General features: G+C 37.1%; 1 protein-coding gene across 1 annotated transcript; it reads right to left on the bottom strand.

Annotated features, from left to right (window-relative positions):
* Positions 1 to 606: 606 nt before the first annotated feature.
* On the bottom strand, positions 607 to 13,549 carry zgc:171422 (uncharacterized protein LOC100001353 homolog). The gene is made up of 9 exons (XM_056748647.1): positions 13,430 to 13,549; positions 12,956 to 13,158; positions 11,068 to 11,160; positions 10,522 to 10,617; positions 8,023 to 8,133; positions 7,065 to 7,185; positions 6,362 to 6,704; positions 2,442 to 2,494; positions 607 to 2,346 (listed from the first exon to the last, which is right to left on the bottom strand). The coding sequence occupies exons 1-9, from the start codon at positions 13,431 to 13,433 to the stop codon at positions 1,133 to 1,135; spliced, it is 2,238 nt and encodes a 745-aa protein (XP_056604625.1). The 5' UTR covers positions 13,434 to 13,549; the 3' UTR covers positions 607 to 1,132.
* Between the last annotated feature and the right edge of the window lie 2,725 nt (positions 13,550 to 16,274).

Below are 16,274 nucleotides of genomic sequence, written 5' to 3'. Positions count from 1 at the left end.
AAACTCGTGTGTCCGCAACGTGATGTGTTTTACAAATTCCATTTGAAAAGATCCCAACAAAGGCCGATACTGGTTTCACCACACAGAACACCCATTTAAAAAAAAGTCACCGCTCCGCTCGCAACTGACTCACAGGGTTACATTACATTCAGAGAGCTAGATTCCTGCTATTGCTTAAGTGTTACTCTAGATACCTAATAATTGTATCTCTCTTTGCGCTGCCTTTCTGTGACGCACAGATTGTTTACAATGCTCATCACTCTGAAAAGCGAGGTGTGCTATTATTGTCCAGTTAACCAGTGGGAGTGATTGGTTGAATACTGCAAGCGTGTGACGGAAATGTAACACCTCATACCATATCTTACTTGCATATACATTTGGGAGGTCTTAGTCAAATCATACCTCGACCTGACGTAGATTTGTGGGGCAGTGCTTACACGAGGCATTTCAGGCAGGTCTGGGTGAGAATTCGCTTTTAGACAGAATGCACCTTTTGTTCTGACAGTTTAATAGTTTAAAAACATGTATTCGCGCCAAATGACCCCTTTAAATACATTATTAACAAAGAAATAGTCACACAATCTTTAAAATAATTCACTTAACCTGTGAGTAAATTTTTCTAGAAATAAAGAGCAAAAAAACAGGGAAACAGAAGTAGGAAAACAGTCCACATGCATGTTATTTCCTTCAGAAACCGCTCTGTGTGAGGATCGAACTATTAAAATATTCGTATTTTCTAATAATCTTTGTCATGGGAAATTGAGAAAAACATTTTTTTGGCTGTTTAACTACACAATACCACATTACAAAAGTTTTGCTGATCTTAAAATTTTTACCCCATAACTAAAACAGTTTACAACTCACTGGAGGGGAAATGCTTGTTAAAGTTAAAGTAGGACTAGGAATGTTACACACATAAATAGGTTTGTTAAAAAATGCAGTCTGCAAAAGTAGTCTTAGATAAGGAAAACTAAATTCTTAATTTCTCCTTTACATTCCACAAAAAAAAAATGCATACAGGTTTGGAATTTGTATGTAAATGATTATGTTTTATTATTATGTGAACTATTCATTTTTAAATCACAGACATTTTTTACCCCCCAAGGCACTCAGGATAACAAAAGGATTTGCGTCAAACACTGTGGCTCTTCATGTGCCTGTTCAAGTGTGTGCGACATGTGTATGCCTTCGAGCAAAGTGGGCACGGAAAAGGCCGTTTCCCAATGTGAGTGTACATGTGCTTGCTCAAGTCATACCGCCGGATGAATCTTTTGCCGCACTGTAAACAGCAGTGTGGACGTTCTCCAGTATGAAAACACATGTGAGCTGTCAGGTGACTTGAAACCACAAATTTCTTGCCACAGATTTTGCACTGATATGGTTTCTCTCCAGTGTGAGAGCGCAGATGCACTTGCAAGCATCCCGCGGACACAAAACCTTTTCCACACTGATGGCAAACATAAGGCTTTTCTCCTGTGTGAATTCTGATGTGAATCTTCAAATTACCAGACAGAGAAAATTGCTTATTGCAGTATGGACAGATGTGTGGCCGTTCACCAGAATGACACCTCATGTGAGATTTCAATTGGATCTTGCTGTAAAAGCGTTTTCCGCATTGCGAGCAAAGGAGAGGTTTCTCCCCTGTGTGGTTTGAAAGATGGGCAAGAAGGCTGCTGTTTGCTGAAAAGCACTTTCCACACTGGTCACATATATATGGTCGGAACTCTGCATGTGTCTTGAGATGGCTTCTTAATTCACTGTCAACACTGAATGTTAAGTCACAGAAACGACATTTTCCTGGTTGCTGTTCTGGTTTGGACGGGCGGACGTCTTTGACTTTATGGATCTTCTGGTGAATTAAACTGGCTCGGTATGACCCAAAAGTCTCGCTGCATTGTTTGCAATTGTAACTTCTTTTAATTGAAGGAGATTTGTGAACTCGTCTGTGACCTACTAACCTTGACAGACTTGTGAAAAGCCTTCCACATTCAGGGCATTTGTGTGTGGTTTTCTCTTTGTGTACTCTGTTGTGTCTGTACAGGGTTCTTAGAGATCTAAAATGGGCTGTACACTTGACACATTCGAAAACTCTGGCATTGCAGCCAGTTATTCTGTGTGAAGCCAGCTGTGTCAAATCACTGAAAACTTGCCCACATTGAGGGCACTTGTGTCCCCCCTCCATGGTGTGAATTTCCTGGTGCTTGAGAAGATCAGTGCGATATATGAAATAATTTGTACACTGCTGACATTTGTGGACAGTCCTGCCAGCATAATGGAAGCCTTTAGAAGGTTTATTCGGAAAGGTGTCAAGAGTCGGAGGCTGAAGAGGCACAGCAGCTTGAAAAACTAAATTTGTTAAGGGAAACGGAACAAAAAGAGAAGAGATGTTTAGTCTAAAAATGAGATAAAGGCAAAAGAGAATTTAAAATATTCTACTATACCTCGATGGGCATTAGTAGTGGATGATGGTACATTTGGTTCTTCTGCATTACTCCTAAAAGAAAAATGAATGAGCTTATTTTACAACATTAAGGTAGGAATAGTTCACCCAAAAATGAAAATCTTGTCATCACTTGCTTACAGTTGTTACAATCCTGTATACATTTCGTTGTTGTGCTGAACACAAATTAAGATATTTTAATGAAAGTTTGTAATTAAGCCACTTTGGATTTGGAATGAAGTGGCACTGGTGAACAAAAGAATACGGGACTCATTTGTGACCCAGAGTAAATAGACCTCTTAGTGACCATGTTATTTATTTTAATGACATACATAACTTTTAACATGCAGCATGGCAGTTGTGGTTGGGTACCACTGTTAGCCTTTTGATCAAAGGTGACTAATACAGCTTTGGTTCAGTGAAAATAAACATATTAAAGCTGCTCTAAACTATGTAACTGTCATGACTGGTATTTTAAAATATTATTTCATTAACATTGTTAAAACATGCTTTTGTAAATGTGGCTTTGTTTAGCATTATTTCGGCACATTTTAATTTCTGTTTAAACGCATTTATGCCACTAATGCCGCATTAGGGGGCCAATCAAACAGAACTCAGGGGTTAAAGCAAACAGAAATTCCGAGCCTGAACGTTATTTTTGCGGGTTGCGAGAGACAAAGTACTCTCGCAGGGTTATTTGTCAAACAAAAAATAACATTATTTGCCTTTAAACTAACTAGTAACATGCCGTTTTTGAGCGTCTCTGACAGACGTTTCTTAAACTTTGATGGTAGTGTATGGACCACAGAATGACTCGAAAGGAGTGGGGGCATAATTATAACCCACAAAACCATAGTTTTATGCAATTATGGAATGTAAAAACATAGCTTAGAATTTTTACTAAGAAGAAAACTAAATAAATTGACCAGAATTTCGTACTCTACCATACTATTTTGTGCTCTAGTAGAAATGTAATCATTAAGTTACATAGGTATTAATGGTTATGATGGCACAGGTCACATCTACAACACAAAGTAATGAGATCACAGTTGGTCAAAGCAGGTTAACAAAAATGAGCCCTCAAAAAAGCAAAAGTGATCACCTTTTTGAGTTCTTTATTTTTTTTAATAATTAGTGGGGGCAGATTTATTTTCCATTTTTAAACTCCTAACAAACTGTTGAACCTAAAACAATATAAATTCCTATTAAAGCTACAAAGGTTACAGAGTCAGCAGTGAGTGCTTCTCTTTTTATTTGTTTGAGTCATATCAACCACATAGAATAGCAGAAGGCTGCTGTCACTGATGTATTGATATCATTCTTTTTCAACTTTTTATGCTCACTTCAGACAAAAACGAGCATGTTTATGACTTAACTATGTGAGATAGGTGCAATAAGCTGTGAAAAAGTTTGAAAATGATTTAGACGCTTTAGAAATCGATCCTTGACATCACAATTGCAGTTAGCACGCACGCGCATTTGGACTGATTAGATGATTTGCCGAAACTACACAAAAGTTATCGATCTTTAATGTCACAGTCTCCAATTTGTGTATGTCATATTTGTCATAATGGACTAAAAAGCTTTCCCCCGCTTCAGGCTTTATAAACCTTATCTCCATCCTGCCGACTGTTCGCTTGCTAACATACAATGTGACGTCTCCACTCTGGCAGCAAGACCTGCCCCATTTTAATTCTGATTGGCTAGTAACGTTTGTTTGGTAGAGAGTGATAGCCGTGTCCCACTCATGCCATTGGTAAGCGAACTTATGAATTGAACGGATATCAATAAGCATATTACATGTAATCTTTTATTAAAGTAAATATTCTTTTCTGCAGTCAAACACGGCAAGCCGGAGATCTGCCACGGTGCCGGAAAACAAAGACTTTTTGGTGTTAAACGCTCCACTTTTGATTTCTTTTCAGTTAGCAGGGAGCGGTTTCAGCTCTGCTTATTGCAGGCCTTTTGCGGTTTTGCCTCCTGCCGCACGGTTTTGGCAGAGCGCTCTGAGCGCAGTAAAACGAAGCAGAAAAGCGCTGACGTCATGCGCCTATTTGCCCATGTCCAATCGAATGAATAGAGAGGCAGGGCATCGTTGCGGTGACAGAACTTTGCAGTCTGCAGAGGTTTTAAGCAACTGTCATGATGAAGAAGAAACTTGTGGTAGCAGGTTAACCAAGCAAGGTCAGAGTGAGCACCCTCTGCTTCTACCCGTTTTAAAGTTTACTAATATGACCTTAAACATTAATTTGAGAGCTTGTGCTATATTCCTTTAACCAACAGTACAGCAGCTTCAGTAGTTCCCTTGCGGCCCACCTCGTGTTTTCAAACATGAAAAACACATTCTGTGTGATCGGCCACTTAAAAGAAAAATGTGCATTTACACAGATTGTTTAAGGCCAATTCAGATTGGGATTTTGTGCTAATTTTGCTGTGTTAAGATGTCCCTAAACTAGAAACATCAATGATTAGTCAGTTGTTAAACTAGTTAACAACTAGGCTTGGGCCGATAGATGATGACATCTTCCATTGACAATGGCCGACAGCCATCATGATGTTGGGCTGGCATGGTGGTTCCCCTGCATGACGTAATTTTTGTCATCAGGAGGTTCCGCGATCGTCTGCTGATACCGTACGCTTACAGCATGACAAATGTTGACAGCTGGGTCCACAGTATGACATTCTGCGCATTTGTCAAGCTCGTCCCTTCACGCTTTTCTACGGTCGAGTATGATTTGGAAACGAAACGAAGAAAGCAAACCGTGAATTGTGGTAACGTGCTCACGCAGCAGCTCGAGTTCTACACCTACTAGAAAGTATGAGCATTTTAGCCTGGTTCTGTCAACCTGGCACTGTTACCTATAAAGCATCGAATTAATGTAGATCATTAAGATCTTGCTTATTACCTATAAAGCCCTACATGGTTTAGCTCCGCAATATTTGAGTGAACTTCTATTGTGTTAAAGTCCTTCGTCATTACGCTCTCAGGCGTCTAGTCAGCTGGTAATACATAGAATTTCAAAATCAAGTGCAGGTGGTAGATCCTTTTCCTATCTAGCGCCTAAACTTTGGAATAGTCTTCCCTGCACTGTCCGGGAGGCAGACACACACTGTCAGTTTAAATCTAGACTAAAGATGCATCTTTCTAATCTTGCATACACTGCACTTTCATAATATAAATCGTCTGAGGGTTTAGGCTGCGTTAGTTGGATCAACAGGAACCAGGAACACTTCCTGATGTACTTGTTGCATCAAAGAGTGCAGAACAGTACTCTACTCTCAGTCAGTCTTGTCCCATTGTTCCAAGGTTATCACAGCGAGCAGGATGCAGTTAATGTCCAGACCTGATGGCAGAGCGGAGAATGGGAAGCAGTGACCTGACAAGAGCTGAGATGATAGAGCTGGATAAAGAAGGATGCAGCGACTTAACAGGTCTTCACTGCAAAATTTCAAATGCTATAAGATTATTAATGATAATCTTAAATCTATAATTTAATATATTACTAATATAAATAAAGTTGAGTTGCGTGTAAACTTGTCAATAATGACCTGAACTGTGTGTGTCCGCGATGCCAGCGGGAAACATCAGTGACGCTAATCACAAACACCGCCTACACTGGTTGGCTCAAGATCTACTCGTCTTTCCACTTGAAATAACATCTGGAAGATATTCTTAATGTGCAGGTCGTACATGCACAAATACTTGAAAACTGGTCTCAAAACTTGGCAGCAGTCTGGAACCCTGATATAATTGTTTTTAATGTTTTGGCAGACGGCCATCTAGCAAACTGATATAGCTCCGCCCCCCTATGTCATCGTCCATGACGACATTTCACTGTAGGCATCATCCGATGCCAATTTGGTAGACATCGCACAACCCTATTAACAACACCAGCAATCCTCAGTAAGTTGGAAACTCACTTTTGCAATTCATATGCATTAGAGTTAGTTTCCTTTTCTCCACCTCTGTCTCTTGAGCATTCAGATGATTCACTGCTGACGCTTGATCCTACATCTTGGACATAGGGATCACTTGTCTTGGTCTCCTGGACCACACTGCCGGAGCTTGATCCTTCATCTTGGACATTGGGATCACTTGTCTTGGTCTCCTGGACCACACTGTGTTCTTTAATTAGCAGGTTATCAGGACAAACAGGCACTTGTAACTTGCCATCATCGTTGTGCTGGTTTATAATGGCAGAATGACTGATGGGAGGCAGAGACAATGAGGAGACTATTCTATCCTCCACTATGGAGGGAAGAACTACAAAATGAAAAATAAAACCGGATTAGCCATTCACAATTCATTTACAACAAAAAAAGGGTTAAATTCTATAGGAAAGGTGTGGTCAAGTCACTACTAAAAATTTACTCTAGAAAAGGAGATATGAGAAGTAAAACAAAAAAAACACTATATATATCTGAACGAACCAAAAAGAATGGATCTGTATCATAGTTTCCAACATTTTTTTCTATATTTAAATGGCCCTTAGATGTATAATCAGGCAATTTCAATAATCAAGAAATCTATCATTACATAACTCAAGTTCTACTGATTAAACAATTTTCTGTAATAAACGTGATTTTAAAGCATATGTAATTATATAAACATTGAAAAATATACCATTTTTTTCTAAAGTCCCACACACATCAGTCTGCAGCAAGGATAGTAAATCCTGTGATTTACAGACAGAGTTTACACATGCATCTAACTCTGCAGGGTGACAGCTGAGCAGCAATGAAACCTGAAAAAAAAGATCCAACTTAATGCTCTACTTCAAACAATGTGCGAACTGAGGTCTATATAACATACTATACATTGTGAATGCAAAATAAATTAAAAACAAATATTAAATGATTATAATATCTAGTGAATTATAATATAACGTTAATAGTTAGTCAAAGGGAAAGTAATAGTTCACCCACAATTAAATCCATTATTGACTAACCCTTAAGCGATTCTAGGTTTATATGACTTTCTTTTTTTAGCCAGACACAATTTGAGTAATTTTAAAGATGTCCTGGGTCTTCTCCACTTGGGAATGGCATTAGATAGTGTCCCACTTTTTAAATCTCTAAAAGTGCATATATCAGCTAAAATACTATTTCATATGACTCCGGGGGTTTCAACCAAAAATATAAATTCTGTCATCATTTCCTGACCCTCTTGTCATCTTAAACCTGCATGACTTTTTTCTGCAGAACACAAATGAAGATATTTTGAAGACTGTTGGTAAAGCAAATAATGCAGGTACCTATTGACTTATATTGTAAAGGATTGCATGAGGGCATGTAAATTATGGATAAAAAAAATTCTGGGGGTGTACCATTCCTTAATTATTATAAATTATTTACATCATGTTTGTTAACCAGATGTAAGATAGTATTTCGAACATAAAACATAACAGATCATGTACATTAACTTATGAAATTAGAATTTATTTAATAGCCATGCTGCATACTTTTGGATGATATTCATGCACACTACAACACACTTAAACCCACCCCCAAAACTGGTAAATTTATAATTCAGCTGACCTGAATCTTCGATTTAATAAATCAATTAGCATGTATAATCAGACCTGTTTGAAGTTTAGTACAGGCAGAAGCTGTTCCAATCTGGAAAGAAAAAAGCCTACAAGGACTTGTAATGCTTTATCAAAGTCAGGACCATACTCTACTGGAAACACCTCCTGAAACACAGAAACAATAATGTGCAGTATGTTCTGAATGTTGTAACAATGAACATCATCAACTTCATTCATTTCATTGATTTGTTGACTTTCCAAAGATTATAAACTTGAAAGGCTTTTTTAACGTTAGTTTGAGTTATTTTTTTGGTGACAACCCAGGAAGTCCACAAACACCCATTCATGAAAAGGTGACGTTTAAATCTTTTGAAATTTACGTCACGAAACATCACAGATACGCACACGAAGGGTCCTTTTTATATAATATGTGTCATTCAACAACCAAAAAGTATTGAACGATCTTCCATCACCACACTTGTACACACTGGGTAGATACTCCAGCCTATGTGACCATTCAAACATGATCTTGTAATACGAAAGTCGTGGATGCGCATCACAGAGCTAGTGCAAGCTGTCTTTAAAATTGCATGGAAAGAGAGTGCAAACTGTTACAAAAAGGCACTAAAAGCAGCAAAAGCCGAGCACCTCCGTAACCTTATAGAAACTAACAAAAACAATCCAAGGTTTTTATTTAGTACAATTGCTAAATTAACAAACAAACAGACTTCGCCTGACCTGGCTATTCCGCCGCACCCTGGATGTCCCAGGACCCTTTAAGCTGGCTCGAATTAAGCCTCTTATCAAAAAAACAAATTTAGACCCCAACGAACTTTGAAGCTATAGACTGATTTCAAATCTCCCGTAACTGGTCTAAAATATTAGAAAAAGTAGTGTCCACTCAGTTGAGTACTTTCCTACCAAATAATGACATACACGAAAAGTTTCAGTCTGACTTTAGACCGCATCATAGCACTGAAACTGCGCTCGTTAGAATTACAAATGACCTTCCTATTGCATCAGATAAAGGTAACATCTCACTCTGAGTCCTGCTTGACCTTAGTGCTGCTTTCGATACTGTAGACCATAAAATACCATTAGATTGTTTACACAATTATACTGGTATTCAGGGACAGGAACTAAAATGGTTCAGCTCTTACTTAACAGACAGATATCAATATGTCCATTTAAATGGGAAATCGTCAAATCTCACGCAAGTACAGTATGGATTACCTCAGGGATCGGTTATAGGGCCCTTGCTTTTCTCCATATACATGCTGCCCCTTGGCAACATTATTAGAAAACATGGAATTAGCTTCCATTGTTATGAAGATGATACTCGGCTATATACAGTATCTCATGAAGACCAGATGATTCCTTCAAATTATCCAAACTGGCAAAGTGCATCGAGGACATAAAACATTGGATGATTAGCAATTTCCTTTTTTTAAACTCTAGCTTAACAGAAATATTACTTATAGCACCAAAAACACGTAAACAGAATATCTCAGATTACAACCTGCAAATTGAAGGCTGCACTGTTACTCCAACAAATACAGTTAAAGACCTAGGCGTTATATTAGACGGCAACCTGTCATTTAAAAATCACATCTCAAATATCACAAAAACAGCCTTTATCCACCTTGGAAATGTTGCCAAATTACGAAATATTTTATGTGTTGCTGACGCAGAATAGCTTATTCATGCATTTGTGACCTCAAGACTTGCCTATTGTAATGCTCTACTTAGTGGTTGTCCTGTATCATCAAAAAACAAACTACAGTTCGTTCAGAATGCAGCTGCCAGAGTTCTTACCAGGTCAAGAAAATACGATCACATAACCCCGGTTTTATCATCGCTTCACTGGCTCCCCATTTAGTATCATATTGATTTAAAAATTATTTTAATTACTTACAAAGCTTTAAACGGTTTAGCCCCTACTTACTTAACTGAGCTTTTATCACATTACAATATTTATTAGAATGATCTTGCTCGTTCTATAAACACCATGCACTGTGATGTGTTTTACCTTTTCTGTTTCTTCTGTTTGCCCCTGTAAAGCTGCTTTGGAACAATGCACATTGTGAAAAGCGCTATATAAATAAACTTGAATTTAATTTAATTTTACATTTTCCGAGGACTTAAATAAGTAGAGAAATGTGGATGTTATGCAAAATGCATGTTATGATTACTGATTTATATATTTGAATGTAAGTGTATTGTCAGACTTTACACATCACGTCATTGTGAAACCTGTCATTACGTTAGGACTTAAAAGAATAGGTGAACTGGTCTTTTGAACCGTTTTTTTAAAAAGAGCTGTCTGAAAGATACTGATTGCACAAAAGAAAACATTTCCAGTCACTAATGCTCTGCTATTTCATAAGGCAGACAAGAGATGTTTTAGCATGAAACAAACACTGGCCTATTTTTGTATCTATCCACATTCTATTCAAAAAAAATTCTCTCTCTAAAAATTACAATCTGTTAACACTTTAAAATACAACAATACTTTTATTTCAACAGCCCATTTAATTTAAATAGAAAACTGACCTGAAAGAAGTATTCTCTTTTAAAGGAGTCTTCCAGCAAGCTCAGAACAAGCTGAAGAACACTGTCCTGTAAGTTCTCCATTTCCGAATCATTCACCTTAGAACATAACAATTGAATCATCATCAACAAATTTCCTGTTAACTTTAACAGGCAAAATTGAAAACAGTCAATTTGTGAATTTGTCAAAACATTAAGCGGTGCATTAGACTAAAATGTATGATATATGCTTCGCATTTATGTAAAAAGCTAGAAGATATTCTAAATAAAGTTATTCTGTCAATGTTTCTGCATCTCTATGGAGTTTTTAACATTGATGTTAGAGTCGTCAGAATAATTTTAACTTCTACAGTGCCCAGAGTTTTTGACATTTACCTAAAAATTTGGTCAAATACATCCCTTTTAATCTGAATTTTCTTATGCACGTAAACATACAGCACTTTTAAACAGCACCCTAAAAAAACATAAGCTCTCCTAAAATCAAATGGAAGACAAATATGAAAAATTGACAAAGGATCAACAATTAAATGAACCGTGCACTCTCTATACCTTTAATAAATCTGTGGTCTTAATGCACTGAATGTGTGACTTAACAGTCTGAAGGTCTGCTGGAAGTTCACCTCTACACATCTCAAGAATCATCTAAAACAACAATCATCACATAAAGGAATACATGACAAATAATACACCCTGTAAAATTGACAATTACATCACCATTTAGACACACTTATAATGACCTACTTATAACAATACCATATCGGCTGTATTTAAATGCTAGTTGTGAATCCTAGTTGAGATGTGGGTTGCATCAGATCCGTTGAAAAACAGAGTTGGCACACTTCCATAGACTACCATTTGAAGAATAGAATGCGGAATCAACTTGTGTCATGGAGTAGGACTGTGTTCAAAATATTGATACGCCGTTACATCGTAATGAGCTCCTGACGATGAGCGCACCGATACATCTGCCTCCGATTCTACAGCACTTTTAAAATTAGCCAATTATTATGCAAAAAATATTGTATAACAGTTATTGATGTAAAGGATCTGTTCAGAGTTTATCCGTGTTCCGTACTGAATGGCTCTCACGATTCTATATGCATGTAACCCACAAATTAACTGCAAAATTTCACCATCAAAAAGTTAAAGTTTATGAGCGACCTCTCTTACCTTCTCTCTGCATCCGTGAGCCCAGTATACAGAAAAGCGCATTCTTGAATAATTCATTCACTTTAACTATCACTTTATCATTTACTTTAACTTTACACAGTGCCTTAAACACAACCGTTTGTGTCTTGTAAGCACTAATTCAACACACAGAAAGCAGCACGACTTCTGCCTTATTCACAATAAATCTATTGTACGTAATTAAAATCAATGAAACGCCCGCTGACTCACTAGCTGGCACTTCCTAAATTAATTTTTTTTTACTTATAGTCTGACAGAGTATCATCTGCCAGCAGTAACAACACTTTCTTGAGGGGCTTCTTTACTGACAGGAATAAAAGTTCCTCTTGCGGGACGCTTAGTTCTATCAGGTAAGACTTGTTACTTCTCAACAGATAAATGACTTAATCGGTTTTATTTATATACAGTTATGATCAAAAGTTTACATACCCCTTGCAGAATCTGGAAAAAGCTGATACATTTGTAAAAATAAGACGATTTTTGAAATTTAAGTTGATGTGTATTAAAATGGGTGCGACCAAATAATAAGTTGGTGCAACCAACTGAAAGCGAGTCATACCAGTGCGAACAGTTGGAAAAAATGTCTACAGCCCTGTGTATGAATACACCCTAGATTATTTCTGATAACAAGCAAAATAACCCGAGAAGAACTGTTACTTGGCTAAACTTGTCTTTCCAATATTTTGAAATTAGACTGCGATAACAAGCTCAACCGCTTGATGTACCAAGTGGTTTCTTTAAATGCTACCAACCTAAAGGACCCATTCGACAAATTGTATATTAAATAAAATGAACATACAATAAAATTCAACAAATAATTTATTTAATACAATTATTATATAATTAAATAATACTATTATTTAATATTAACATAATTTATTTATATTATTATTTTAAATATTGGGAGAGACAAGTTAAGACGGTTCTTCTTTGTTTCTTTTGCTTGTTGTCAGAAATAATCTACAGGCACTCTTTTGTTTGTGAATGTGTACCGGAAATTAAGGGCAGTCCAGGAACGGGCTCATGCGCAGTACCGTTTGTTTATGTTGTCACTTTGAAACAGTCTAGGGAGAGCTCCTTGATCAAAGTGTGTCGCAACTCTGTTTTTCATGGACTCTGGGCCGCATGCCTGAGAGCTGTGTGTGTGCCGTGTGCCATGAACAAATAGCAGACTGATATTTTAAACATGTGTAATTTGGTAAGGACAGTCTCTCTCTGTGAAAGGACAACAAATACATGCTTTACATACCTTTGCCCGCAAACCGACTATCAATGTTGCCCTCTGTCTTTTACTTAAGATTTCTGGGACAAGGTTTGTCATTACAGAAACAAATTCTTCCAGTTTTCCAAACTGCTCCACATTCTTATCCTGGACAATTTGCCACATCAAGGCGGATGTGAGACGCAGAGGAGGAACAAGCAGGCGCAGAGAAGAGAGGGGAGGAACAGACGCTATAGAGAGATAATCAGTTGACATTTGTTTGTATGTATGTATGCATACATAAGCATAATGCACATGCGTGTACTATATAATACGTAACTGTTATGTGTATATTGTATAAAAATACAAATATGTAGTAGTCGCTTGAACATCTACTTGAACATGTGTACATTACCAATGCTACTATACATCAACATCCTATCTAAGCGACGGACATTACATGTTGACAGTAAAGATTTGACGAATATAGCTTGAATAAGTGGTAGAAATCCAAACACATACCCATGATTATACTTCTTTGCTTAAAATATTGTGGTTGATAAACAGCGTTGCTTCCAACTTTAACCGACTCGCTTTTATTAGACACTGCGCATGCGTTCTTCTTCTTCTTTTTCTGTTTAATGGCGGTTGACAAACCAGCTTTTTATGAGTTTCCGCCATCTACTGGCATGGAGTGTGAAGACATAGGGGAAAAAAAACTAAATTCTACTTATCAAGCTAGTATCTTTCAGGTATTTAAATAAAATAGGGTACACTCTTAACTGCTTATGAGCAGTCTGGAATAAACTTTTAACTGTAGATTCCATTCTATTCCCTAGTTTAGCTCTTTCATTCCTGTATGTTTCACACTGTAACAGTAGGCAACATGCTCAGCAACGTTCTGACTAACTCCTTCCTATAATGTACAAATGTTGATTTATGCTGCCTTGACGGGCTCTCAAAATAATTCACGGAACGACTTAAATTAATTTTGAGCTGTCTGAACTGAAAATAATTTGCTCCGACATATTTTTAAATATGTCAGTTCCATTTTTTTATTTCCACATGCACATCAGTAATATTTTTTTCTGAAGCATTTTAATAAAATGATTTAAATAGCCTAAATTAACTAAGGCATAGTCCTGGCTAGGCTAAGCCTCGTCTATGAAACAGCAGGAAAATTTTTTGTAAAAATATTTTTTTGTTTTGTTGAACACAAATGAAAACATTCTGAAGAATGTAGGACAGCAAACAGTTTCTAGGGCACTTTAGACTAACATTGTTTCTTTTTTCTACTATGGTGGTCAATAGGGGTAAGATCTGTTTGGTAATAAGAATTCTTCAAAATATCTTTCTGTTTTCATCAGAACAAATATATTTATACAGATTTGGAACAACTTAAAGGCAAGTAAATGATGACAGAATTTTCATTTTTGGGTGAAGTATAATATATTTTAAATCAACTTCACTTTTATATAAAGATCCCATGTTTCAACATTTAGTTAGTGTGTAATGTTGTCGGTTGAGCATAAACAATATCTGCAAAATGATAAATCTCAAAATTCAGTGCCAAGCGAGATATTGTCTTCAACAGAATTAGCTTTTCAAGGACTACAGCCCTCTACTTCCCAGGCATATGATGTCACTATTCTGAGTGCTTTAAATAACCTCCGTATTTTTTCATGAACATCCATTCTTTAACACCCCAAATACATAATCACAGCCACAGAATTGCTCCTTTAAACCCTCTTTTGAAATATAACGCCTCTTACCGTATTTAGGACATCAGGTTCCAAAGCAATTGTACTGACAGGTACGCCCACCTTACTTGCATACACATTTAGGCAGTCTTAATCAAATCATACCACAAACTGACGTAGATTTGTGGGGGTGTGGTTACACGAGCCGTTTCAGGCAGGTCTAAGTGAGCATTCGCTTTGAGATGGAATGCATATTTTATTCCGATGCTTTACCTTTTGCAATGTCTAATACATGCATGGGCAACTTATAACACACCAAAGACCCAGAAAAACACGTATTCACATAATCTGACCCCTTTAACATAAATGTTACGTCTTTTCAACATCAAGGTGCCCACTAGGCACTTTCAGTTTAAAGCTATAAATTGAGTTCACTATTCGTTTGCGTAAATTGTAATTAAATATTAACCTAATACTCAAAAACATTAATGTTTGCTTAGGAGCTCGTCTTATCAGGGCACCCTTATGACGTTGCAATGCTTTTCTCCTTTGTTTCCCTTCTGATTGGCCGACACAGCTTTATGGTTAGGGTTATCGCAACCTATTGGTTTGGAATGCTCTTGACATAGCTTAATAGTGTGCGTATGCTATTTTTTTAAACGAAGAAGGAAAAACTCTGTTTATAAATTAAACATAGATAATAGAATGCCTGCAGAGACTTTATAGCTCAGTCTCTAATGTTAAGGCATCGCATGGCACGTTTGTATTTAAATTCTAAAGATTTATGGTTATCTAAATGTTTCCAAAATTATTTCAGTGGTAGAACAACTCTTATTTATACTGCTTGTGCTACCTGAGCAGCCTCATAGTGGCTACAAGCCCACTCTGTAAATTCTGCTCATTTACTGCGTGCGTTAGAGTTCGACATGGTTTCCAAACAAGCAAGAGCTTTCACCACAGTCCTGAGATATCACCACATTTGATGAACACACTGGCACATACAGTAACGATACAAAAGGCTGATCTTCATAGTATCATTGGCCCGTGAGCAATATCAACATTTTTTAGTTGCTGCAGCACTCGCTGGTATAGAGTGAATGGAGAATATCTCTGATGACATTATCATACATGAGGCAACCCAAGATATACATGATCAGAGACTGCATGCAGTCTTGCAGAGGTTTTGAGTATACTATTAGTAAAATATTAATTAGCTGGCGTTTATGGGAATGCTGTTGTCAGAAAAAGTTATTAGCCAAGATGCTGAAATGCCTTAAATCAGAAGCTAAAGTAAGCCGGAACCATTGCTTTTGTAATGCAGCACTGACCAAGGTCTTTGCAGATGCCAGTTCGGTAAACATCAGGGCTGTGTTGATCCAGGAAAAAAACTGAGAAAATGTTCCCATATTTTATGCGTCTCAGCTTACCTGAATGTGAAAAAGATACTCCGAGACAAACGTGAAGTAGTCTAGTATGGGCATGCGACAGACATTTCATGATCATCATAGATTGTAAAGTTAGTTTTAATGACAGTGAATAAACACTAGTGCATATCCTAAATAAAAATGTTTGTTTAATACCTAATAATATTTAATAATAGCAGGTGTACAACTATCAACTTGACTTGCCGAGACAACTGCTTACCGGAGGAACCTTACATTTTCTGC

Source organism: Triplophysa dalaica, chromosome 5, assembly GCF_015846415.1.
Source record: "Triplophysa dalaica isolate WHDGS20190420 chromosome 5, ASM1584641v1, whole genome shotgun sequence".
NCBI classification, from domain to species: Eukaryota; Metazoa; Chordata; class Actinopteri; order Cypriniformes; family Nemacheilidae; genus Triplophysa; species Triplophysa dalaica.
The sequence above is the reverse complement of the archived record's forward strand: the minus strand, read 5'-3'. Positions and strand labels throughout refer to the sequence as shown.